Raw genomic sequence first — 26,911 nt, 5'->3', positions numbered from 1 at the left:
AGAATGAGGTTGAGAGGTTGTACAAATGTAAAGAAATAACATGAAATAGAATAAGAAAAGAAATTGAGTTATATATCTCAATGAACTAGAATTCAGAAAATGTCCTTCAGTTGGTGGCATCAGAGAATATCCAACCATCTCCTCTCTCACCTTTGTAGACATGAAGCATACCTAGAATGGTCAGAAAAATGCATGAGTGTAAGACAAGACTTGAAGTGTGAAAATGATATGCTTTCTCTATTGCCATAGAGTCTACATTCTACATTGAGGACAATTCTACTTTTTTTTTTTTTTTTTTTTTTGAAAAGCATTCTTTAGTGAATAAAATGTCTCCAAATAAAATTTATCTGCATTTCCAAGAGAATGAGTAAATGAAGTTTCACAATTTATATATTTATTTTACTTTGAAAGGGCTCCACACACTTAAAAATGCTAGAGCTATTGCTTCTCAAGGAAGAAAGTTATATACACATTTATGTTGAGTAGTTATATGCAGTTTTATGCTTTAAAACTGATTTATAAATGCTATTACATTGGTGGCAGATAAATGGCTGTTAATAGGTTGAGAAAAAAGGTAAATTTTATATACATCAAAAACTGATTAACCTCATATTTTCCATTGTCAGAATGTGGCTTTAAAACTTTTAGATAAAGATTTTTCTTATAATGGTAGTGAATTTTCTGGTTGTTGATTATATCCAGACAGCATGTCTTCGCTGGAACCATGATGGGTGAAAAATAAAGACTCAAACTATAGAATAAATAGTGGTGGAAGATAAAGAGTTTAGACAGTTATTGGAACAGTTACAGGAAAACAAAAACCCTACACAAAAATCATTCCTCTTCAGCCATAAGAACCACTGAATGACGTACAGAGAAACAGAACATATATACAGGAACATAAATGAATATAAGATGAACATAAAATACTCAGAAAATACAGGAGAAATCAAATTGTGTTAGAACAACCAGAAAAAGGGCCACACAAAGCTAGGACTTAAACATAGATTTATGCTTTCCTACATTACTTTCGAGGTGTTTTGTTGTTGTTTTGTTTTTTTCCTTTTTTTAAACTTAGGAGTGAAAATAAATAAGATGATAGATGTTTGGGAAAAAAAAAAACACACAACTTACTAAGGCACTTGAAAATTCCTCTGTTCTAGTCACTCAGAGAAATAGCACTATGCTTTCATCTCATCCACAGCTGTTTTGAAACTAGGGCAGAGTGACCAGGTTGTCCCCCAGCTGGCATATGTCTTGCATCATTTAGATTCTGGCTGAATTATTTTTAAAAAGCTCCTATGTCTCTTCCTTTGAAGAGAAGATTTATTTTTGACAAGGAGAAATCTCTTCATAGTCAGGGGAATATTATCTAACTTGAAATTGTGTGAAGGTACAGCAGATCTTTTGTTTGCTGATGGGGAATGAAACATCTGTTGCAGAATTTTATAATGGGCTCCGTCTAATATTTTCCTTACTCTCTCTGGGTGCACCCTAACATGTTGCATTGGATTCATTTATACAGGTTTTTTAGGTAGCTGAATTTGATTTTGACACTTGAAAAGGAAACAGCACTTTTACAATGACTAAGATACAGCAGTGATGTATCCAGGGAGCTGGAGTTTTGACAGCCGACAAGGGGAGCGCAATCAGGAAGAGCATTGACCTGAGGACGGAGCGGGAGGGGAACAGTTTGTTGGCTCTAATTAGTCTAGTTTCTATATAGCATTCTTAGCTGAGACCTGAAGAGTGTAGGTTGTCTGACTGCCTGAATTTACAGACTGTCTGTGCCAGTTACTGGTTGTGGGCACATAATACCTCTCTGCTTACTTCCTCATGTTTAAAATGAGGGCGATAACAGTAACATACCTCATGAGTTGTTGTGTAGAGCTACATAGAATACTTGAGATAATACATGTAAAGTATTTCTAATTGTGCTGAGCACATAGAAAGCACTCAGTTACATTTTCGTTCTTTTTCTTATTATTCCTATTGAGTGAGACATACCAAATACAGGTGTGACTCTGTGACTGTATCTGCAAAGATACTGTAACACTCTAGGAAAATTATTCTGAGAAGTTTCTTAAATTACACATTTTATATCCATTAATTATTTAATATCAAATTAAATGTAAATTTGTTTGCATGTCAGTGATGGGATAGTCAAGAATTTTCCATCAACTTTGCTTGCTCTTAGACTCCAACATTTCAAACTTTTGAAGTATGAGTCCTTCTCTCTTCTTTACCTCCTAAACATGCTTACTCCTACGCCTTAAAAGAAAGAACACATACACACACACACACACACACACACAAAGAAACAAAACAAAGAAACAAAAACAACACAACACAAACATAAACAAAAAAGCAAACCTAATGTTTGCCAAGTACATATACTTATACAGCTTCACATTTTGGTACATTCTGGAACGTTTCCAAAAGAAATCTATACTCACTGCTTCCAATTCTACCAATATATGACAAAATAAAATCCTTGGTCATAAAGTCACATTGCAATCCTTCACTAAGTTTACAGTTTTTATTTTTTAAATACACAAAACAATGTGTATTAATCGGTGACTTCTCTTTTCTCAATGGAGAGATCAGATCCTTCAATATGTATGTATTGCTCATGTAAATCAATTCTGATTCCCTGGTGGTAACAAAGGTTTAGGAATGAAGAAGTTAACGTTCAGTGTTGTCTTTACTGTGTATTTACGCACTATAGCAAAGCTTACCTCTAATCTCTTAATCCTAAAATCCACTAATTTCTTCTCAATCATCATTCTCCTCAAATTTTCTCTGTAATTTTACATGTTTAACATCTACACTTGAAAATACTATCCACTTAGCTTCTAAGACACTAGTATTGTTGATTTCTCTATGATCTTTCTGACTGATTTTTACCAAGGACTTTTATGTTTTGTCTTTCTCTCTTCCAAAAATGTTCTTCCAAACTTCTTTCTGGTGATGTTACCCAAATTCACGGCTTCAATAATTGCATGTCTATCTTAGGGCCTCTATCCCAATTCCTGACTCTGGGCTCATTCTCCTTCCTAAACTTCAGACCGTCATTTTCATTCCTTGTTATCCTTCCCAGAGGAGGTGTCTCTGGCTGCTCAGTAGGTTCATCAACTCCTCCCACAAATTCCCAAGATAGAAAATTTTTCTCGTAGACACAGTCCCAATGGACTGATTTCAGTGGACTGTAGGTCCTCCCAGGGCTAGGTCTACTCCATATTCAAATCCCAAACCACAGATTAGCAAAGTGCTTTGCTAGAGGAATGCATACAAAAGTGAAACTTAATTCCGTTATACTGCTTCTGTTCATACATAAGAAACTGGCTGCACATATCTTCTAAAAAAGGGTCCCAGCAAATTTCATACAACAGAGTACATTAAAAATAAACTTGAAATTTAACTGGCTAACGAATAATAGCTAATGTTGAACATGGTGAAGACATAACTAAAATCACTAACAATCTATAATAAATAATAAATGTTATAAAGGAATATTCACTGACGCCACTAAAGATTGTACTGCTCTCACGAAAAATGGAAATGCCTTGAAATCTCATAAACTTCTTTAAATTTCACTGGCCTCACGTGGCCCTTACATACCAAAATCACAGTCTCGGTAAAGAAGATTGATTCTAAAATATATCAAAGATTATTTAATAGAAACTAAATACGTTCAGTGCAAAGTTAAATATTTTTTTTTGTATCCGTCAGACCTGGGAATGAAATCTTGTTGGATGTTTATTAATTGTGTGTCTTTGGAAAACTTAGATTTCCTCATTGGATCTCATTGCACTTCTTATTCTATAAAATGGCAACAGTAATGCCTACCATGTGCTGGTAAAACACATGGCACATGCCTACCACATACTTACCAAGCATTCACTGTGGGTAGACTTAGTAGTAGTAGTATCGGTATTGTTATTACTATTACTATTGTTAGTAAACATATTATCAAATTAGGTTATTATTATATGCGTTTGTTAAGAAACTCCATTGGAATCCTGACACACGTTTTTTACCACGTTTATTATTTTGGGCATAACAGGCTCATAACCAATCCATATATATCAGTTCAAAATAACATATTTTGAAATATAAAGTGACAATAGAATCTATTGCATTGCATAGTTAAGTAACTACATGGGTATCATAATGATATATCATTAGTCCCTGTTAAATGAGCATTAAATTTATATGATTTGGTTATAATTTACCTCTAGTTAAATGGACCTATTTCACTATATGTTATTTTTAGTTATATAGCTACAGTCAGGGATTTCTCTGTATGGGCTCATTTTCATTGATAATACATAACGTCTTAGAGCACTGACTTTGGAATAATCTAGGTTCTCATATTTTAGTTTTCTTAACCATTCTAGCTCACATCTAGCATACAACACAATGTAAACATCATAGAGTCATAAGAATTATATAAGATAATATGTCTAAGGAATTTACCAGAGTTCTTCTCATTTATTAAGCACTCAAAATGTTGTAGTCACTATAATAAAGATAACAATAATTATGTTGGTAAAATTTCCAAAGTATTATAATGATTTAATGTATATTTTGCCTAGCAGTCACCACCTTTTTGGTAATAATTTTAGAATAAAATTTTCTGGGTAGCTTTTAGTCAAGTAATACATCAATTAATATTGTTCAATCAATATGCTTTCTCAAAAGCATATATTTTGAGTATTATAAAAGTATATTTGTTAGCATTTTTAATAACTTTATATAACACTGGTATCTGTCTTTGAAAGCTAGATTTATTTAATAAAGTTTTTTATAAAAAACTGATTATATAAATGCTACTCACCAGTATGAGCTAATAAATATTATATGACTTTAAGATGGTAAAATAATGTCTCTGCTCAATATTGGACAAATTAGTTATTACTCTTTTCTATATAAATTCAATGCTTGAAAATGTATGGTTGATTGCTATGAAGGAGTGCTGGCAAAAGTAATTACATGTGAACTGCCAATGAGGCAGTGACTATGCTTATTATTTCTGAGATGTAAATACCAGCTAGTGAACATCATTAGTTGGTTCTCTTTTTAAGCAATTTATTTGAATTCATGCTCATTTTTCTATGTGAACTGTGCTGCTCACCCGTTTAACTTGGTCCTGGCCGAGTCAATCTGGTGCTCATAAATTTTTGTCCTTGATATAATGTTTTATATCTAACCAGTCTTCTGTGCATATAGTCATTGTTCAGTTCAAATAGTCTGATAAACACACTAAGTCCAAGTAATAACCTTTAATTGGCATTTAAACTGCATGGCATTTTTACAAACGTGTTTTGTTTTGTTTTGTAACTTTTTTAAATTAGTTTCAGGTGCATGTTAAGTGAAATAAATCAGACAGAGAAAGACAAATACCATGTGATTTCACTTACATGTGGAATCGAAAGAAAAGAATAAATGAATGAACTAATCAGAAACAGTCTCAGAGACACAGATGAAAACTGAGAGTTGCTAGATGGGAAGGGGTGGGGATACAAATGTTTACATTTAATGTTCTGCTATGAAAATACTGTGCAAGAGTTATATACTCTTTAGTATGTAAGAGTTATATACTCTTTACTCACAACATCGTTACTATTTGGACAAAAGCCAGATTCTTTTTCCTTTATACAAATAAAAATAATAATCTAAGAGACAAATCACCACAGCATCCTGTAGTTAGTTGTTAGATTGCAATCAGAAAGCCTATATCCTGACCTCTTACCCCCAACACTATTCTCCTTTGTCAAATCTGTATTCAATTCTGACTTAGAGTCAAGTAAGAAAAGTTTTGAATACTTAAAAAAAAATGCTAGCCTTTTTGATAAAGAGATTTGACATTCCACTTTTTAACTTAATATAATGTTGTCCTTGACGGAAAGTAAGTGCCCATTTATACATAATTTTAGCAAGCTGACTATAGCTGTTGAGTTGTCATAAGTATCATCAGGATTGCAGAGAACTATTCAGCAAAGCCTGACAAAGAAAAGGAAGAATTGTGGGCTTTATTAACTCCCTCCCAGGTACCACTTAATATATTTTGACATGTTTCAAATTATAGGTCACAATCTATTTATATTTCTGCAAAGTTCATTTTCAGCTAGCAATGTGGAAATGAGACTCTAACATTTTTGTCTTTTCTCTGTATACAAGTAGGCCAACTCAAGCCGTTTGACATTAGCCTGGAGAGCCATAAGACTAAATAGTTTAGTACTACACTCACCAAATGGTCCAAACGAACCAGTAACTGTTACTCATGAAGCCAGCTCCAGAATTACAGAGAATCTTACTTCCATTCTCTCATATGTTTGTTGTGAAGATTCAAAGACCAAAAACAGTGCCTGGCACTTAGTAAGCAGGTGTGTGTGTGTGTGTGTGTGTGTGTGTGTGTGTGTGATCATGGATCCTGATAATTATTGTTATTTTAATTTCTGGTAATAGTAATTATTATTAATTTCTGATTATAATAGTATTGCATGTTAATTGGAGAACATTTGTAAAATACAGAAGAATAAAGAAGAACTATTTCCTTATATAGACACTTTATTCACGCACATTTTCCATTTGGGTTCATATTATATAACCAGCATTATTTCTTGTCCTTTTCAACTTTAAATACAATGTGAACACTTTTCTATGTCATTATATGATCTACAGTTGTTATTGTATCATACAACATTCACCTTTTACATATGCTATATTTTATACATCAACTATTTGGATTCAAATTTTTACCTCCAATGTATATTACAAATAACACCACATTGAACATTTTTACCTCTAAATATTTTGCTTTTTATTACTATGTAATCCTTGGAGTATTTCTAAAAATGCTATTATTTAGTTATAGAGCATTGAAACTTTATAAAATTCTTGTTGAGTATTTCAGAATTGCTTGTGGTAAGATTTGTACCATGAACATTTTCTTTCAGTAATGATTTAAGAATGGTGGTTTCATCTATGTCTCACTGAGCTCCTTTACTTCCTCCTTCTCAAACTCCTTCTCCCTCTTTTCTCTTCTTTTGTATATGTCTGTGTGCACATGTGTGTGAGACTAGTATTCTGCCATTTTCTCATTATGCTTTCTGTTTATTTTCTACTTTATGTTTTCAGTTTCACATTCAACTGAATATTCTCTTGGATTCTTAAAAAAGCAAGCAGAACCAAATACCCACTTTCTAGCACACCCTATACATACTCAATATCTATGTTTAGAGAACTAAGACATCAAGCTTAATTTAAATTAAAGACAGCCCTCATTTAAATACAAAATGAAAGAAAAGCAAAAATGGGCACTTTAAATATATGTTCACCTTTATCAAAATGTTAATTAGATGAGTGGTAGTTTTCATCCCAGGTACATATGTGACTTGAGGGACATCAGTATATAGGTTTTATCAACAATTCCATGATGTTTCAAGGTTGTCGAAAAGTTCCCAGCTTAACTTGACCGAGCAAACACTTTTGGGACAGTCATATTTGGTGGCAGTCATATATACTACTATTGTATTTGGGGCATTGGCCTGGACAAGAAGATCTTGAATGAATGAGAAGGAAAATTTTCTCCATCTCCTCAGGTAGGCTCTAAGGGCTCTAAGGGCCCTTCCCATTGCAGTGAGAAGATTTTGAATATATATATATATATATATATATATTTTTTTTTTTTTTTCCTCAATAGGGACCTTTTCTTCCTGCTCCCTTTCTGGAAACAAAACTTCTACAGATTTTTGGGGTAGATGCCCAGGAAAGGGATTTTTGGGTCATATGATAATTCTATTCTTAATTTTTTGAGGATCCTCCACACTGCCTTCCATAGTGGCTGTACTAATCTGCATGCCCACCAACAGTGTATGAGGCTTCCTTTTTCTCCACAGCCTCTCCAACACTTGTTACTGTTTGTCTTGTTGATGATAGCCATTCTAACCAGTGTGAGGTAATATCTCATTGTGGTTTTTACTTGCATTTCCCTCATAGTTAGTGAAGTTGAACATTTTTTCATGTATCTGGTGGCCATTTGTATGTCTTTCTGGGAGTACTCCGATGTTCACTGCAGCATTATTTACGGTGGCCAAGACATGGAAACCAAAGTGTCCTTAGACAGATGATTGGATACAGAAGAAGTGGTATATATACACAATGAAATACTACTCTGCTGTACGAAAAAACTGAAATACTGCATTTGTGACACCATGGATGGATGGATGTTGACATTATTCTACTAAGGGGAATAAGTCAGATGAGAAAGTTGAGGACCACACAATTTCACTCATATGTGGCATATAAAACTGAAAGCAACAAACGAACAAGACAAACAAAAACTCATAGACACAGACAACAGTTTACCTGAGGGTAAGGTTTAAGGGTGGGTGGTAAAGAGGATAAAGGGGGTCAGATATATGGTGATGGAAGGAGAATTGACTTTGAGTGCTAAACCCACAATGAAATATATGTATATATGATATAGTACTGTACACTTGAAACCTATATAATTTTACTAACCAATGCCACCCCGATAAATTTAATTAAAAAAGGGTGCACCGAGTTGATTTCAGAAGATGTAAAAAACAGAATAAATATTCATAAAAGTGAAAATTCATTGCAAATATAGTTAACTATATAAATATACTAAATTATATACATAATGAAAGAAAAATGACAAATTAATCTCTATTTCTATAATAGAATGACTGAATAATGCAATGCTTTACTCTCATCTCCAATATTTTGCCCACTCTTTATCTTATATCTTTCTTTCTATGAGTAGATCATAGAAATGAACTACATGGACTCTTGTTGATATAATCAATGTCAAACTGTTTCATTTCGTTTTGTACTACTTTCCTCTATGACTAGCTCTCATATACATGTTTTATTTTTAGTTTTCTTTATTAAAAACTTAAGGAATGACAAAAAACTCATTTCTACATGCAAAATTTTAATTATGCCTCTCAGATGTGTATTTTTAATTAACTGGTGACATTTCCTTTGTTCAATTATTATAGTTCTACACAACTGTCAAAAACTTATAAATTTTAATTAAGTCTGCCCCAAACCTCAGTTATATAATGTCTGCATAAAAATTTGTCAAAAGGCTTAACTGTAAGTAAAACAACAATGAATAAATCCATGAATTTCTCAACAGGATTTGTTTAACAAATTACCATTTATCTGGAGATAATGAGGTTCTACAGTGTGTAATACCAGACAATGTTTTATAAAACCATATTTTTGAAAGTGAAAAATGCTTTGTAAATAACTTAATTGGATATTATATTATTACTAATTATTAAATGCTTTAAGACAATAAACTTCATGAACATAACTCAGGTTGAATTCATGAGGACTTATTTATATTACTAACTTGAAATATAATTTGTTCTGAACATATTCTCTATGTAAATCAATATCTAATAATCCTGATGCATAGATAAAGTTGATATATTATAGATTTGAAGAATCCAAATGATTTGAATAAAACATTACAAATGATTTGAATAAAACATTACAAATTGTGCTGTATCTATATATAGTGCTGGATCCATTAATAGGAAAGCAAAGTCAGTGTTTCATAGGGTTTTGATCCGTTGCAATTTGAATATGTATCCATTGTTTGGGGTGACAATCTGTTTAGTCAGCTTAATTATTTCCAAAGATAAATATAAGTCATCTGGTTATAATTCAATGATTTTTATTATTATAATGAGAAAATTAAGTTAACAATTAAAGAATACAGTCCCTAAAAACTCATTTGCATAAGAAAAGCTTTCCTAAAATAAAAGGTATCTGTGTTACTAAAATAATATTACAGGTCATATCCTTTTAGAGCCCATTCGTTGGATTCTCATTTGCACATTCAATGAAAGTCCCATTTCTCCCACAGCAATAGAACATACTCTACTGTATGGACCAGCTTCCCTGAGGCAGAATGAAAATATGTAGTAAGATTCCTAATGCCTTTTTTATTTCAATCAACTGGCTACATATTTTTTTTTGCAGAATTCAATTAAGTATTTAGAATACCTTAATTATCAATTAATCACATATCAAAATATTTATAGACATAAAACTATCAAACTTAAAGAAATAGTAATGCTTTTACTATTAGAATGCAAATCAGAAACAGCTTGGTTCCTCTGAGCTTCACTGAAAATGCTTCTTAATGTGACTCTTTCAGTTAGCATTATGCTAAATACTTCAAAGAATAGCATAAGCAATAGAAGCAGTGAGAACTCCCAGTAAGACAGAAATTAATCATGTTGAGGATGTAAAGATGATATGGATTGATTTTCCATTTCACTAACTAAATTTGCATTTATGTAGTAGAATTAAATGTGCATATATTGCACTCCAATAGTTGCATAATGTCCTTTGCACCAAATAGTGGAATCAGCAAATTATATTTTTATTATGCATTGGGGTAAATTTTTTCCCATAGGAACATATTTAAATTTAATAGAAGTCAGTTGGAAATATGTTTCAAGATTCAGTTACATGCTGTAGAAAATATTTTTTTGCAAACATAGCGCTTGCATAAATTAATAAGAATCTCAAGGATATCCTAACATGTAGTACTGTGTTTCCCTGAAAATAAGACCTAGCAGGACCATCACCTTTAATGCGTCTTTTGGAGCAAAAAATAATATAAGACCTGGTCTTATATTATAATCTATATCTATATATAGATATATAGATATAGATATATGTGTGCGTGTGTATATATATATATATATATACACACGCACACATATATAGTCTTATATTATATTGTCTTATATATAGTGTTATATTATATTGTATTATATATATATACACACACATATATATGTGTGTGTATATATATATATGTATATATGTATAAATAAATACATTTATATATATATATATACACATAGTCTTATATTAGGATAAGACCGGGTCTTTTATTAATTTTTGCTCTAAAAGATGCATTAGAGCTGATGGTCCTACTAGGTCTTATTTTTGGGGAAGCACAGTAACTTCATTATTTTCAAAGCATATTATATAATATGTACATGACAATGGAGTAGTTATGATTTTAGATGGGAAATACAATGCTATCAGATGTACTAATATCAAATATTTCCACTTAAAATTAACCTAATTTTCAATAACAAATTATTTTGAGCATTAGGCAAACTGTTCAAATAAAAAACAAATAAACAAATAACTTTTTGAATCAAGCATATAAGGCTTGTAAAACTGGCTTCACTCAATCATTCTAAGGCATAGTAAGAGTATCTATAAGCACTGAACTGTGTCACACAGTGCACATTCAACATCATGGTCATTACTATTGCTAAATTTTGTGACTGGAACATTTATATAGTAAATTTAGAACAAATGCCATTTATCATGTTAAATTAATTATTCAATTTAATTTGTGTTAATGTATTCTTTATTAAGATACTGGGAATTAATTGTATTTGCAACATTATATTCTTTATATTTTTTCACATAAGGAAAATTGCAAATGATTTGAACACACGACACTCAAATATTTACCCAAAGCTGATGGCATGCAAGTTCCTCCATTTTGACAATAGTTGGTACAATGGTTGACTTCACATCTTTCTCCAGAATAACTAGGCCAACAGTGACACCGCAAATCACGCTTCTCATTTAAAATGCACCTTCCTCCATTTTCACAAGTCAATTTGCATGAATCATCTGGTTATAAAAAGAAATGTATGAATTAGCATGCCATTTAGTGCATGGTAGAATTAAAATAATTTAAATACATAGACTTATAATAATTTAAATAAAAAAGAAATACTAGGGTTTACTTTTTCTAATAAAATTCCAAAAATAAATACTCAATAGAAAAGAAGAACACAATTATTTGAAAATAGATAAATAAATTTCAACTATTGTTGAATGGTGAATACAGATGTTTAATTTAACTTTTATTCTTCTTCAAGCTTACATTATTAGTGATTTCTTATATTTGTTAAAACAGTAAACCATTAAACCAACTGAAACTTGTAAAAATAAAATATTTTCCAATTAATATGTATTTTTTTATTATATGAGCAATCATGACTTATTTTTTTAGGAGTATTTGATATTAAACCAAACTGAAATATATACACATATATGTATTACTGTATTTCCCTGAAAATAAGAACAGGTCTTACACCATATTTCCCCGAAAATAAGACCAGGTCTTATATTGATTTTTGCTCCAAAAGACGCATTAGGTAATATTTTCTGGTGATTTCTTACTTTTTCATGTACAGCGATGTATATTTATTCAAATACAGTCATGCCATCTTCTTCAGGAACACCGCCGTGCCATATTAAATGCGTCCGTCTGGCTGATGATCTTAACTGGGGCTTATTTTCAGGGAAACATGGTATATTTATATATGTTATATATATATATTATATTGTGTTATATATGTATATGTATATGTATATATGTGTGTGTGTATATATATGTAATTTATAGTATAGGAAAACTTTTAAATAAAAATATACTCTTTGACGTGCATATTTATTATCCATATATAAACATCTAAAAATAAGTTACTTAGATTTGGTACAAGATAATGATAGAAGTGTCAGAAACATTTCCATATGTAAAATATCCATATGTAAAATGATTAGGCACAATCTGTCTATTCTATACATTTTGGATGAGAATATGAAAAGATGGTCATTCCTCGGAATAGCAAAATTATTTTTAAAAGTATGATGTCTGATTTATGATAAACATTGCTTTGCATCATTTTCCTATGTGTGTTCACATGGCCTTGCTCCATTAGAGGTCTTGCTCCATTAGGAATACTGCTTTATTTAAAGCAAGGCATTATGTCCAGTGGTGGGAAAAATATTGAGAATATTGTAAGAGGTATTTTATTCTAAACTATGCCTTCTACTAAAGTGATGTTTCGTAGTGAAATAGGTAAAGTAAAAACAGCCTATATTCTTTACTCAAGATACAGTACCCTATACAGAGCAGAAGTTTTACTATATCACTGCAATAGTCACAAGAGCATCTTAAAGAGCCTTAGTAACTTCAAATGACACAGTGATTGAATATCAATATCCACTGTCATAAATAGAGACTGCCTGTCTCAGACTTGTCTCATTGTAAGGGAAAGTTTCCAGTATTTTGCAATGTAGATAGACTTCAGGTTGGCATTACTAAAGTTTGTATTTGTAATATGAAGGACTTTTTCATGAAGCACTATATATGTACATATAGTACAAAGAAAATGGCAGTTGGTAATAACTGTGTTTAGGTCCTAGTTCTGCCACTTACTAAGCATATGAGTTAAGCTATCTGAGCTTCATTTACTTTAAAATGTCCTTAATGACAAGTGTACAATTTAACTTATAGATTTTTTATGAATATTAAATAAGTTTGAATTAAAAAGTTAAAATTATAAAACTTTAAATGTTAAGTAAGAGGTATATGGCACATACACATACATCTGAATGAGAATCTGACTTCCAGTCCATATCTACCATATCTGGAATAGTAGAATAATGAAGAGCTGAGATCTAGGTCTATAGGTGTACTGTTAAATTTCAACAGGAGATTAAGGCACTTCTTTGGTAAGTTACCATGTAATATCAGCGTTATTTACTGAGTGTCCATAAGGTACACTATGACTGCAGCTTACATGGAATAATATCTGTGAATGCCAAAAGGTGAACATGGAAGAAATTGATTGAAAGTCACTGTGACTGAACCTGGGGTAGAGAGTTTGAAAGAAGGAACTGGAAGAGATAAGCGAGTTTGAAGAGATAATCAGAGAGTTATAGGAGATCATTGGATTTTGGACTTTGCCCCCAAAACAATGTTGAGTCTCTAAAGAGCCTAAACATTCTAACAGTAACTATTCTTGGCTGGATTTAAACTGAAAGCAGGGAGACTACTAGGACTCTGTTTAAATTACCCAGACTAGATAAGATGATGGCCTAAAATAGAGTAATGTGGAATGGATACATGTGGATATATTCTAATGGTAACTGGAAGGTAAAAATTACATTGGTGTTATATAAAAAGGGCAAGAAAAAAAGGATAATTCTTCATTTTTTGACAGAAGGACAATAGGAACGGACGGCATGATTTAGCTTTGGACATACTAAATTTGCACCTATGTAAATGTAAGTGCGGATCTCCAGCAAAGAGTCAAATATAAAGGTCAGATTCTCAAGAAAGATCTAGAGTGAACATATGCTTACTTAATTTGTAATTCACCAAAACATTTATAACACATTCAGCATGAAATATCCTAATTGGGGTTGTGAATGTGAACAGTGAAGATAAATATTTAAGTCATTATGATCACAGGATTATTTTGGGGGGGTATTTTCACCTGTAGACATTTGATGTGAACTGCATATATGTTCGAAATCTCTACATGTTAACACATGCACATTTCTATAATGTGCCTCATTAGGCACCGGGAGTTTAAAAATATAACACTGCCTGATGAAATGCATGTGGAGTCACATATTTTTCAAAACCTAACTGTAATAGATTTATAATGAAAAAGAAGGCTGCTTTTGTCAATAACTAAATCACCCCCAGAAGCCAAGTTCCAGCAATTATAATCAACTATAGTAAAGAGCAGGTGAATATTTCCCTAAGAATAAGTAACATTAGAATTTCAAATTTCTTACATAAAGATTAAAAATCTTCAGTGTGCTCACCTGAATATTTAACAATAGCAGCTAGAGAAAGGTATGTAATTATAAAGAGCTGAAAAACTTGGCTATATCAAATGTTAATGTCAGGAAAAAATTACCTACACCAATCAATAATTCTAACATCCATTTATATTCCTAACTGAGGTGGTCCATGCTGTTATTACCAATGCTCATATGCACAGAGGCCAACGTGAATATTTGTTTTAACACTGATTATTTGAAATATAACATTTTCTTTTAAATTACAAAATTAACTTTGAGAAGGTTTCTATAATCATGCCTTTCAAGCAGGGTTGAAATGGTAAAATTGAAGTCTCTACAATAGCTTTACATCTTGGATAAGTCTGTATTTAGACAAACATGCTTCCTCATTTCAAACAGAAAACTATACAGCTTTGTTTCCTACTTCATGACAGATTTATTTTTGAGTGCTTTGTGTCTGCTTTATGCAGGCATTGTGCTAGGCACTTAATGTATGTTATTTCTCATATTTCCAATGACTCTGGAGGTGGGTATTGTGGTAGATATTGTATGTAGAATGTGGAATGCCTAGGTTCACCTTCGGGTACCATCATTATTAAGTAAGTGTAGACATACAATTTAGCCTCTCCATACTTCAATGTTATCTGTAAAAATAGGGGTAATAACAGCATAGTATCACTGGGATTTTGCTCAATATATACTGATAACAAAAGATGAATACAAGTCACGTTTGATTTCTGCAATTACAAGAGGTGCTCAAAGTGGTTACCATCAGTGTCCAGACACTTCTGATTATGGCGAACTACTGCTTGAGCAACGTTGACCAAAGTGTCCACTTGTACACATTTTTTTGGCACCCACGGTGTTATATGTGTGTGTGTATATATATAGATAATATATATGTATATATATATATATGTATATATATATGTATATGTAACTTACAATATGTTTTGCTCATAAGCCTTCAAAATATTTATTGTTATTACTACTAGTAGTGTTCATTGTTAATCAAATTGTACAGTAGAAACATAGACTGAGGGAGGTCAGGGACAAACAAGTTTGTTTTGTGATAGATCTTGGCCTAATCTCGAGCTCCCCCTAAGCCTTACCCCAGGCCCAGTTTTTCCTGTGTATTTGCTAAATTTGGATTATTGGATAAACAATTTTCAGTGATCAAAAAGGAAAAACAAGACAACAAACAAGAGACAGTGATGTCTAGTTATAAAGAAAAACAATAAGAATTACTTGCAACTTTATAATAATAATAATAATAATAATAATAATAATAATAATAAAACTATAATAACATCTGAGCCAATGTAAAAGTCACATTGGTAGCATCAGTAGTGTACTTATGTGCAGAATCCTAATCTCTCTCCCAGAGGTCTCTCCTATCCAAACAACGGAATAAGTAGACATGACACACAGGAGGTACCTATGAGAGCACTGGTTATGGGTATGTGTGGAACTGGTGAAAATGTGGCACACCTTCTACAAGGAAAGATTTGCTAACATTTTTAAGAATCTGTTTCTGAGAGGTTAAGTGGCCATACATAGTTTAGCTACGTGACCATGTCAGAGCAGTGAGTGAAAAATGTGCCTGATAAAGTTTAAAAATGTTCATTTCATTATCTTAATCTACCATCACAATTGAGATTGCAGCTACTGTGGTTGAGAAGATAATCAGTAAAGAAAAAGCATACATCATAGTGCCAGTGACAGCATCCTTTTCAATAACTGGCCCTAAAGTACTCATTCAAAATACCAATCATGATTCACATTTAAGTTTGTGGTAAGACCTTCCCAACTTTGCTACCCACAACAGCACTTCATACATCCTACATACTAACCGAAATGAATGACTCATTATTTTCTTTGCATGCCATGGCTTAATGACTTTTCAAAAAATTTTTTCTGTTGGAATGTGCTGCTCCCTCATTCCCACTTAACCTAAATCCAATCTGTTTTTGCAGATCTTGTTCTAAAGTCATCTTCTACAGAAAATTATAATCAATTCTCTAATTGGATAACCATCTAAATCCTCATAATAGTTTTAACTGTGTCTCTTCTGTGGCATGTATCACTATCCACGTAAATATCTTATTGATATTTATGTCATTCATCATTTCATCTTTGAAAACTCTTCTGCTCTGCATATCCAGTGCTTAAGGAATCTAGCTATCTTAAAAGATTTACTATAGTTTTAGACACTTAGAGTCTCGGAAAAAGCAGAAGTCTTCAGATGGCATGTAACCCCCAGCAGAGAACATAAGAGATGATATGTGGGTGAAGATGCTGACTGAGGGCAAAAATAGTGTTCATGTGAGGCGTTCATTCTAACAGAGCAAAATACAGCGGGTGAGAAACCCTGCTATGTAAAGATCCTAAGTGTGTATCTCATTGGACAATGTTTGCTTTGATCTTCAAGGGATTTTGGAGCATGCGTTTTTGTCTGCGACATAAAATTTAGTGTTGATTTTCTTTTTCCTTAATAGCTATTTTATTCTCTGTTATAGCTAATATTATAAATATGAGGGAGCTTATTGTCAGTTTACTTGGATATACAAGAGGCATCTCTTGTTTCTCTTTCCCATCATACTATTTCTGTTTTTATTTTTTGCGGTTTCAATTTTTTAAATGTTCCAAAATCTAGCTTCTAAAATAAACTCTATGAGTGAAGAAATCTTGTTGTTTTTGTTGCTAAATTAGTCCTTGCTTTCTAAATTAGTGTTATGCTTTGCTCATAAGCCCTTAAAATATTTATTATTAGTAGTAGTGCTAGTATTTATTGTTAATCCAATTTTACACAGAGGAAACAAGACAGCTTGTAAATTAACCCTCGGTTTCTAAATTAGTATTGGCACATAGGAGTTGTTCAATATAAACTTATTGAATGAATAAATTGATTTTGGGGTTGGGTTTAAACTAAAAGAATGGCATCTTCAGAAATATCATTATATTCAGTGATACAAAAGCTATATAAAAGTATTTTTTGATTTGGTGTGTGACTTTAAAGTTTTTAATCTACTCTTAAATACACAGTAAGTGCTCAATGCAGCTTTGTGAATAAATGTGGAATGAATTAATAGTCATCGTCAGAGAGAATAGTTTATGCAGGCATGTAAGAAGCAACGATATTAAGGCAACTAAATTGATGACTGAGTAGCTAATTCTGCTCAGTGTCAAGTTGTGAAAATTTATCATACAGATGAATCCATTATTTACAGAATAATGAAGTTTACCTACCTAACAGGCTGTCATCATTGCAGGTGCCATTAATCAAATATTTTCCTTCTGGGCACACACAGGTGGCCCCAGAGGGATTCAGCAAACAGAGGAATTCACATGCTAAATCCAAGCATGGATTGGGTACTGGTTAAAACAAAACAAAAGAAAACAAGGAAATGCATAACTGTAAATACAATAGCTTTCAAAAACATAAAATTCAATAAAGTGAAATGACAAATCATCAAAGCTGAAATCACTTGGAGTATCTCACTTCAATATTACCATTGTCCTTTTTAGGTGCAGAGAAATTACTACCCATCGTTACTAGGAAATTTACCTTAATTTATACTACCAACAGGGAGAATAAATTAGTCAAACACACACTGTCATTCTTCTTTGTGACTAATTTTTTTCATTAGTTTCGGGTGTACAAAACGATGTAATAGTTAGACATTTACACCCCTCACAAAGTGTTTAACTACCCTCCCCAACTACCCCTTTGACATCGTCTATAGCTGTTACAATTCCATTGACTCTATTTCCTATGCTGTACTACACATAATATATATATTATATATATATATATATATATATATATATATATATATATATATATACACTGTGTATATATATATATATGTACAGTGACTAATTGTTTTCTGACAAAGGAGTTGGTCTGAGACACCAAAGTGTAGTTTGGGGCTGTGTGTAAAAGTAAAGCCACCTGAAGTCTTCGGGGATCTAATCTTTGTTTTAGATGACTGTTTAGAACTATTTTAACAGACAGAAACAGCCTCCCCTGTATTCATGAAGGCTTCAAATCCAAATATATTTTTCTGTTGAAAATATGAATAAACAAAATACATGACTTTTTTTTCTTTTTTTTTCCTAAAAAAAAAACATGTTTATCATGGCTTCCCTGCCATCAGGTAAGATTGAGTGCACCAGTAAATGTGTGCCACATTTATTTTGTCTAAATTTCTATCCAATCAGCGTCCGTTGCAGTCACAGCTATTCTGTGGCTCTCCTTGGAGAATCTCTCATTAGAATAAAACAGAAATGGCAACTAGGTAGTAAAATAATGACTATAAGAATGGCTTTCATTCTGTTAGAACCACTACTCAAACAACTGTTACATTCAGGGCAGAGTTTTATTTATTTATTTTTTAAGAGGGTGGCAATATTTGACTATTAATATGAATCAAATTAAACTAGAGGATGAGAGGGAGTGTCCTCATATTAACCTTGGAACCATATATGTCAGATGATTGGTAAAGAGTGGCAAAACTTTGGATAGAATTACAGGAAGCTTTTAGGGGCTCTCCATTGTTTTTATCTGTTTCTAACATTAATTTGGATAAATGCCAATTGTTACCTTTCCAGATCATTGCATCCAGTGAGATTAAATCCCTTTCTGTTTGCCACGAAGAATAATTATGAATAAATCTTAAATAGTTTCTTGAAGGATAAACGTATACAAAAGGACAGATCGTGAGAATTTCAGCCACATTTTTTACTTTGTTCCTCAATATTTTTGACAGTTGTGTTTGAAATACATCTTTCAAGATAATTACATCACTTACTTACCAATTCCCTCTAGGAAGTAAAGTAACAGTAAAAATCATACTCAATCAGAGAAAATACAACCCTCAGGGACAGTTCTTCTCAGATACTTTTAAGGATGAATTTTTTACTTGGTTATCAGTAACAAAAGTCAAAATGGCTAATGATAAACTTCCTTACTTGTTTATAGACTACGAAGATTTTATTAAGAATTTCAGAAAAAGAGACTACCAGATTTGTTTTTTAAATAACAAAGTCAATTCTAATCCAAGAAACACAGCCAAATTCTGAAATTTTCATATTTTTTCTGACAGAAATGGAAGTTTTGCTTTATTTATATGTTGACTTTGGTAATTTAAAAAGTCTGGTGACCTAAAAATTAAAGTTACTTAAGTTACTGGGGCTAAGACATTGAAATAGTTAAGATAGTTAAAAATACTGTCTTTGGAGAATCATAAGGAAGAAAATTCACCAATATAGATAACTATACAAAATATTATACTTACAGTCTAGTTGTTTATAGCGATGAGATATCAAAACACCTTTTGTTTTATCAACATTTAAAGCTAGGTACTCTACTGAACCATGGCCAAATTTTTGTACCCGAAATACACCAGATTTAGGTCCTGCTCCATATATATAATCTTCAAAGACATCAATCCTATGTGGATGTAACAAGCCTACAATTTTTAAAAGGTGGAGTTATATAACAAGTTGCAATGTAAATACTCAGACTTAAGAAAACTAAGTTTAGCCAAGATCATACAGAAAATCTTAATTAAAAAGTTCTTTAAAAAAAACTTTCAGAATTAGAACATTTTAAGATTATCTGTAAAGTTATTAGAATTAATTCCTTAGCAGTAAGAATATGTGAGATATTAAACATGTCATTCAGAACATAAAAAAATTTTCACCATCACTTTAATCACATTCACCACGAGAAAGCATCTATTATATGCAGCGTAACCTACTCTGCTGTACAGTTTGCTGACAAAAGAAAAGCCTACAGACCAACCTTATCTTTTGTACAAAAACAAGCAGTTCACAAAATTCTCAAATTGTGTTCTGGATCAAATTAACGATCTAATTAGATTTCCTGAATGACAAGTTTATCAAGTAATCATGAGTTGATTTTAAAGAGTAAAATCCAAACAAATATTTGACATTACTATTGTATGTTTTAGGAATGGGGAAAAAAACAAAACAAACAAACAAACAAAAAAAACTGGCAAATATGACTAGCTTGGCTAAAAATAACAGAGGCCATTGTTTTTCACATTTTAGGAAATAACTATTATTTTAAGAGATTTTACAAAAATAATAATTAATCTAACTGTTGGTACTGAAATTTAAAGTAAGAAAAATAACATTTATATTTTAATTATATACAGGTTGTAAAACATAAAATGTCTTTTAAACTTATAGATTTTTCTTCAATGTTTCTTGAAATAGTAAAATATATACTTAAGCTGAAACAGGTTAACTTTATTGCAATCAGTTACAGAAATGTGGAATTTTTCCCCATCCAGGTCACCATACAAAAAACACACTTTAGGCAAAGGCACAATGAAGGTTCAATTTAATGATTTTTCTTTCAATGTCTCCGCTTTTGTTAAAAACAAACAAACAAACAAACAAACCAAGAAGCAAAACTATATTCTTTAAATATAATATGTAAATATAAAAACTTCGAGTACATATTGTGAACATGTTGTGGTAAATAAGAGAAGGGGATATGGTCGGAAAAGAAAAGAAAAACAGAAGAAAACACATTACATTCAGCCGAAAGAACTGAGACTGCCAGGCAAGGAAAAGGCAAGGGATGGAAGGTGGCCAGAAAGTGAGAGAGTGAACTATAGGAGGTAGGCACAAAGGTAGAGATAAAAAAGGGTGTCACAAAAGAATATGAGTAGATTCTATGGTCACTGGTGGTAGAGGTAAGTTGTCATTTTTACACACTGCTTTTGACTTGGATGAAAGTATCCTTATGAGTTTCCTATAGTAATAATACTTGCTATTATGTTTCACTATATACAATAACCCCTTTACTTGTTATCACTGCATTTCAAATAAAAAGTTGGTCTTTACAGGTGCTAATCTTGACTACTTGAAGTGTTCTGCTCAGAATGGAGTATCCAAGAAAGCGAAAGAATGAATAGTTTCTGAATCTGGGCAGTGATGGACCATGCTTGTCCTAGGGTCAAGAAGATTTTCTGGCCTGGAGTTTTTGTTTTTCTAGTAGGAATGAAAATTGTAATCAACAGCAAGAACTACAAGTTGAAAGGAGAAAGAATTTGAGGAAATCCAGAATGTAAAGCTTTCATACTTAATTTACATACCATTATTTAATATACTCCCAATAATAATTAAAAGTAATAACAAAAGTTCTTCACAAACCTTGTTTGCTGCTGACAGAAATTACTGAATCAGAGCCATCATACAAAACACTGCCAATAAGGGAGAGCTCAAGGTCAGCCCAATATATTCGTTCACTAAAATGATCCACAGCCAGACCTGCAAAATCAACACACACAAATAACAGAAATACATTTGATATTATTTAAAATTAAGTTTTTGCTTCTTAATGTAAATTATGATTGATATTTTTCTTCAAGCATCACAGAAATTACATAATATATATCACTGTACTGTACAAAATTAGAAAAAATGAAACAATTCAATCCTTATCGGAAATACGTGTATAGATTACACAGTTTATTTAACAAGTTTTAGCAAAAATCCGACTTCACATAGGAAAAGCTACGTTAAATACCCTTCATTTCCACACTTACTGATTTCTTGATTATGGCTACTTTCTAAAAGACTTTTGCTTGGTATTTCAGTTTTTATCTTTATAGTATATACAAAATTAATTCATTGGTTAAATAACTTTTCCAACCTTTATTTAAAATAACTTAGTATAATTCGTTATATTTTGAATCTCTTCATGAGGCTCATTTCTCAGTAAACAAAAGCTTCATAGGCTTAATCATAAGATATTTTCACCCATTTGGAGTTGGTCTACAGTGTTGTGAGACACCTGTGTGCACGCTGAAGTTTAAATTGACTAAATATTGACGTTTATAATAGAGATGAATGAATGGTAAATTCCTTTAGGTTCTACTTGTGCTTAAATTTTTTTCTCTAATGTTTTACTTAATCATAAATTTGCTCTGAGATGGCTTATCTTGATTTTTATCATCATTATCTATTAGCAAATAATGATAGGCTAAAATAATACGTGGTAAAAAATAATGCTTTTCTATTTATTCAGTTTTCAATTTTTTGATTTTATAAAGTTGACTGGAGTCCAGCCAGTATCTTCTTACAAAAATGTCATCAACACATAGAATATCTTAAGTAACATTCCTTCAGTATAGAAAAATAAGATCTACAACACATGGACTATATAATAAATCCTCACTGCTATAGATATTTAATTTTTGAGACATAGCTCGTCTTTAGATATGACATATACATACTTCGACAGTACAATGCAAGTAAAATACCTTTGGTATCTGAATGCTAAAGAGTTTTTCCAGTCAGAACATTCAATAAACAACTGAGGTATACCTCAATGGCAAGGCAACTGGATGATAGGTATATTTGAGTTTGTGCTAATTGTATTTCTGTGTAGATGGACCAAGATTTAACAATCATGAAAAAAAAAATCATGGTGCACATCATTTGGAAATAATTATTTAACTAAGTAGGTGGATCTAGCTCAAATTTAATCGAACTAAATGAAAATATTGCTCCTCAAGTGTGATATAAGAATGTAGTATGCCCAGTCACCCTCTGATTAAAACAATTTGTCCATGGTTTACTAGTTTGTGCTTGGTGATTAATTTGTGATTTGGAGTAATGTTAGGAGTTATGTTTTTGCTTCTTCATGCATAATTATAGATAACATGAACCACAAAATGACCCAGTTTCCTGCTGCTGCCATTATATTTCAAAACAGTTGTCTAATAGCGCAGTGGTCACATCAATGAAGTGGTCTCCCTAATAAGACAAGTGCTGAAGCTGAATAATACTGAATGCCAACTAATATTGAATGTCCCTAATAAGACAAGTGCTGAAGCTGCATAATATTGAATGTCAGGGGATGTGGAGTACAGCATAGGAAATAGAGTCAATGGAATTGTAACAGCTCTATACAATGTCAGAAGGGTAGTAGATTGGGGAGGGAGGTTATCACATTGTGACGGTTTGTTTTGTACACCTGAAACTAATTAAAAAACAAAACCAAAACCAAAAAACAAAACAAAAAACAGTTGTATAACAAGGGTTAAAAACACCTTTCTTTCTCTTCCACCTATGTAACACAATAGACTAAAACAACACTGTGCTCAACAAAATTGATCTTTTTATTGGAACATATTAAATTTTGTAACTGTAGAAAAGAAGAAAACAATGGTGTGTAATCCAACCTAATTACTTATATTGTTTCTTCAGATTCAGCAGCAGTGGAAAGTTCTCAAAAGTGTAATATATTTCATTATTAGTCTAGGTTTGTCTAAGATATACCCATCTTTATCAGCTCTGGCCACATACTATACTATTAAATTACATCTAGATAAAAATTACATAACAAAGCGTTTAGATGGGTGGGATTTATATTCCAAAAAATTTATAAATCGACGCTTTTGATTTTCCTTAATCCCTTTACTAAAAGAGATAGTCTTGTGAATTAATAAGTTAGTAACAGAATCAACTAACTTTCTTGTTATAGAGATAAGAATCAAGTTTACATGTGAAAAAAAGTTCATATCTAGTTTTAAAATATCACATTGTTTTTGTCTTAAATAAAGAATAATAAAACAGAAAAAAAATCAATTCCAAGAAAGTCATTCTTATCTGAACTGGATTCAAATATGATGAATATTTGGAACCAAGTCAGTTTAAGTACAGAAAATTTAAAATAAAATGCCATAGTTGTTCTAATAAAGCAATACTGGAATCACAATTTGAAGAGCTTATAGAAGATAAAGACACAGGCTCACTAAGTTTTAGGAATGCATGATAATGACCCTAATCATGTAGTCATTTTCTTAACAACCCCCATGATACCAAAAGTACTGTTACATTTCAGGAATTTCTAAATTTCACTTTTGTTGAACTCTGAAATTTTCCAAGATCCTCCCTCTAGTTCCTTTACATTTAATACTCAACAATGATCTAAATATATATACATATATATTTATACACATTATGTATAAATATATATACATATTATGAGAAATAACCCTATCACCAGTGTAATATTTAACAGAGAAGACTTTGAGAGAGCAATAAATTAAAATTACTTCATTTTCAGAAATAGAGAGAAAGATTATATACATTCTGTGTTAAAAGAAAGCCAAGCACACCAGCAAGTATGCAGTATCATATTCTTGATTTAAGAGGTGATAAGAGAGGTCCAAAAAAACTAAAGATATTTATCATCATATCCAATTTATTTCAAAAATTGTTAACAATGCTTTTCAAGATAAGTTGCCTACTTAGAATCTTAGATTGTAAATTACATTATTTTTCCATATATATATATACACACACATATATGCATATATATACACACATATGCATTATACACATTTATTTATGAACGTTAGTAAAATAAATGCATCAAGGAAATGCAAAGTAGTTCTTAAGTTTTCAACCATTTTATTAGGTTGGTGCGAAAGTATTTGCATTTTTTGCAATTATTTTTAACCTTTTAAACCGCAATTGCTTTTGTACCACCGTAATATTTAATTAGAGATCTTTTGGCCAAAGACAAAGAATTTGTTGAATGAATCAAATAATGACTGGTTCAGGACCAGTCATTAATCTCTCAGTTATTGCCAGAATTTGGGGAGAGCTAAAGGCAACGTAAATAAGTTTCTAGATATTAAATAATATGGTACTTAAAACTCATGTAATCTTACAAACCCTCCTACTGGAGGGACACCTGGGAAGTGTACTTATCTGACAAAGCCTTCATTAACCCAATATATATTCATAAGGCACCTTTCTGGCCAAGTACATTGCCAAGTACTAGGCATGGAGCCTGGAACAAAACAGATCGCATTCCTGCTGTCATGGAGCATGCTACTCAAACACCTCACAACTGATTGAATCAGAACACAGATCATGCTTCTTATGTTTAATACAGTGCCTAATAAAAATCAAGTTTGTTATTTGTTAAAAGAGGCCTTAAAACCATGCTACACGTATGAGTGCTACAAATTGTAGGCATTCATCTCTTCATTCAACACATAATTATTCTGAAGCACTCTCATTACAGGTAAGGTAAATATTATTGATACCTTTTACAGATAAGAAAATCGATGCTCTGAATTTTAACTCGATTTTAACTCGAGCCTACATACATGGAAGGCTTATGGTCTTTCTACCACCCCATATTTCCTCTACGTACTATATTATACCCAACAGGTACTGTACTATGCCCAACAGATTATACCTTCTTCCTTTTGAAACACTTTCTTCAGCTATGATGACACGGAATTCTGTTGCTTGGCTCCTATTGCTCATATACCTTTGTAGTCTTCACTTTTGAGCTTTACTCTTACTCTTCTATATATAAGCATCTCACAAAATTGTACCCTAAGGTTTGTTAATAAAATCCAACTTTAAAGAGAATAAGTTCATTTCTGAGATCTTACAGCTAATAAGTGATCTCCTGCAATTATAAACCTGATGCATCCAACTCAAAAGCACACCTTTGTAAACACACTGCACCGTGATGAATTACCTGCCAAACTTTCAAATGTCTACCCATCCTTCAAGTACTATTTAAAGAGATAGAGACACCTTTCACAGTTTTTTTTTGTACTAGAGATAATGTTTCTTGACTCTGAACTTCCATAATATTATATAAGGTATGCAACAATTCTCACAATTTGCCAAAACTACAGTTACTTCTGTTCATGCCTCAATTTTTTTGTTTTTTCTTCTTAAATGAAAACCCCATGAGAAAACGGGCTGTGATGTGTCAGTCATTAAATTACCCAGAGTGTTGAGCAGAATGGCTAGCACGTGGAAGATATTCAATACCTGTACCTTCAATTAGCCCACTGTAGGAGACACTGTGGTACAAAGCCCAAATTTCCTTTACCAGGCAGGGGTACCCATCCTCCGGTTGCTGCTTTAGTAGCTAAGGACTCACACTTACCCTCCTTCTCCATAGTTGTGCTCAACTGACTGCAGCACCCTTGCTTGGGAAGTTAGAGTCCAAACACCAACCAATGACTGATGGGGAATATAAAAAGCTGATCCCCTTGTCTGTCATGGAATTGATGGTCCAAAGCACACCCCATGTGGCTCAAGCCAAAACTAGACTTTACCTGAGGCACAGTTTTTCTAGGATCTTTCCCTTTCTCCATTTTTTACAGGTTTTTCCTGAACTATACTCTCTTCATAA

General features: G+C 32.0%; 1 protein-coding gene across 1 annotated transcript in view; it reads right to left on the bottom strand.

Annotated features, from left to right (window-relative positions):
* LRP1B (LDL receptor related protein 1B) overlaps positions 1 to 26,911 on the bottom strand; it is a 1,793,989-nt gene that overhangs the window by 65,551 nt on the left and 1,701,527 nt on the right. Inside the window, exons 80-83 of the mRNA XM_033112843.1 lie at positions 21,883 to 21,999; positions 19,992 to 20,165; positions 17,941 to 18,066; positions 11,551 to 11,715 (exon numbers count right to left, since the gene is read on the bottom strand). Of these exons, the coding sequence (XP_032968734.1) occupies positions 11,551 to 11,715; positions 17,941 to 18,066; positions 19,992 to 20,165; positions 21,883 to 21,999 (582 nt within the window). The remainder of the gene's footprint in view (positions 1 to 11,550; positions 11,716 to 17,940; positions 18,067 to 19,991; positions 20,166 to 21,882; positions 22,000 to 26,911) is intronic.

The sequence above is a fragment of the Rhinolophus ferrumequinum genome, chromosome 8 (assembly GCF_004115265.2).
Source record: "Rhinolophus ferrumequinum isolate MPI-CBG mRhiFer1 chromosome 8, mRhiFer1_v1.p, whole genome shotgun sequence".
Taxonomy (NCBI): domain Eukaryota; kingdom Metazoa; phylum Chordata; class Mammalia; order Chiroptera; family Rhinolophidae; genus Rhinolophus; species Rhinolophus ferrumequinum.
This window is presented reverse-complemented; position numbering and strand designations above follow the sequence as displayed.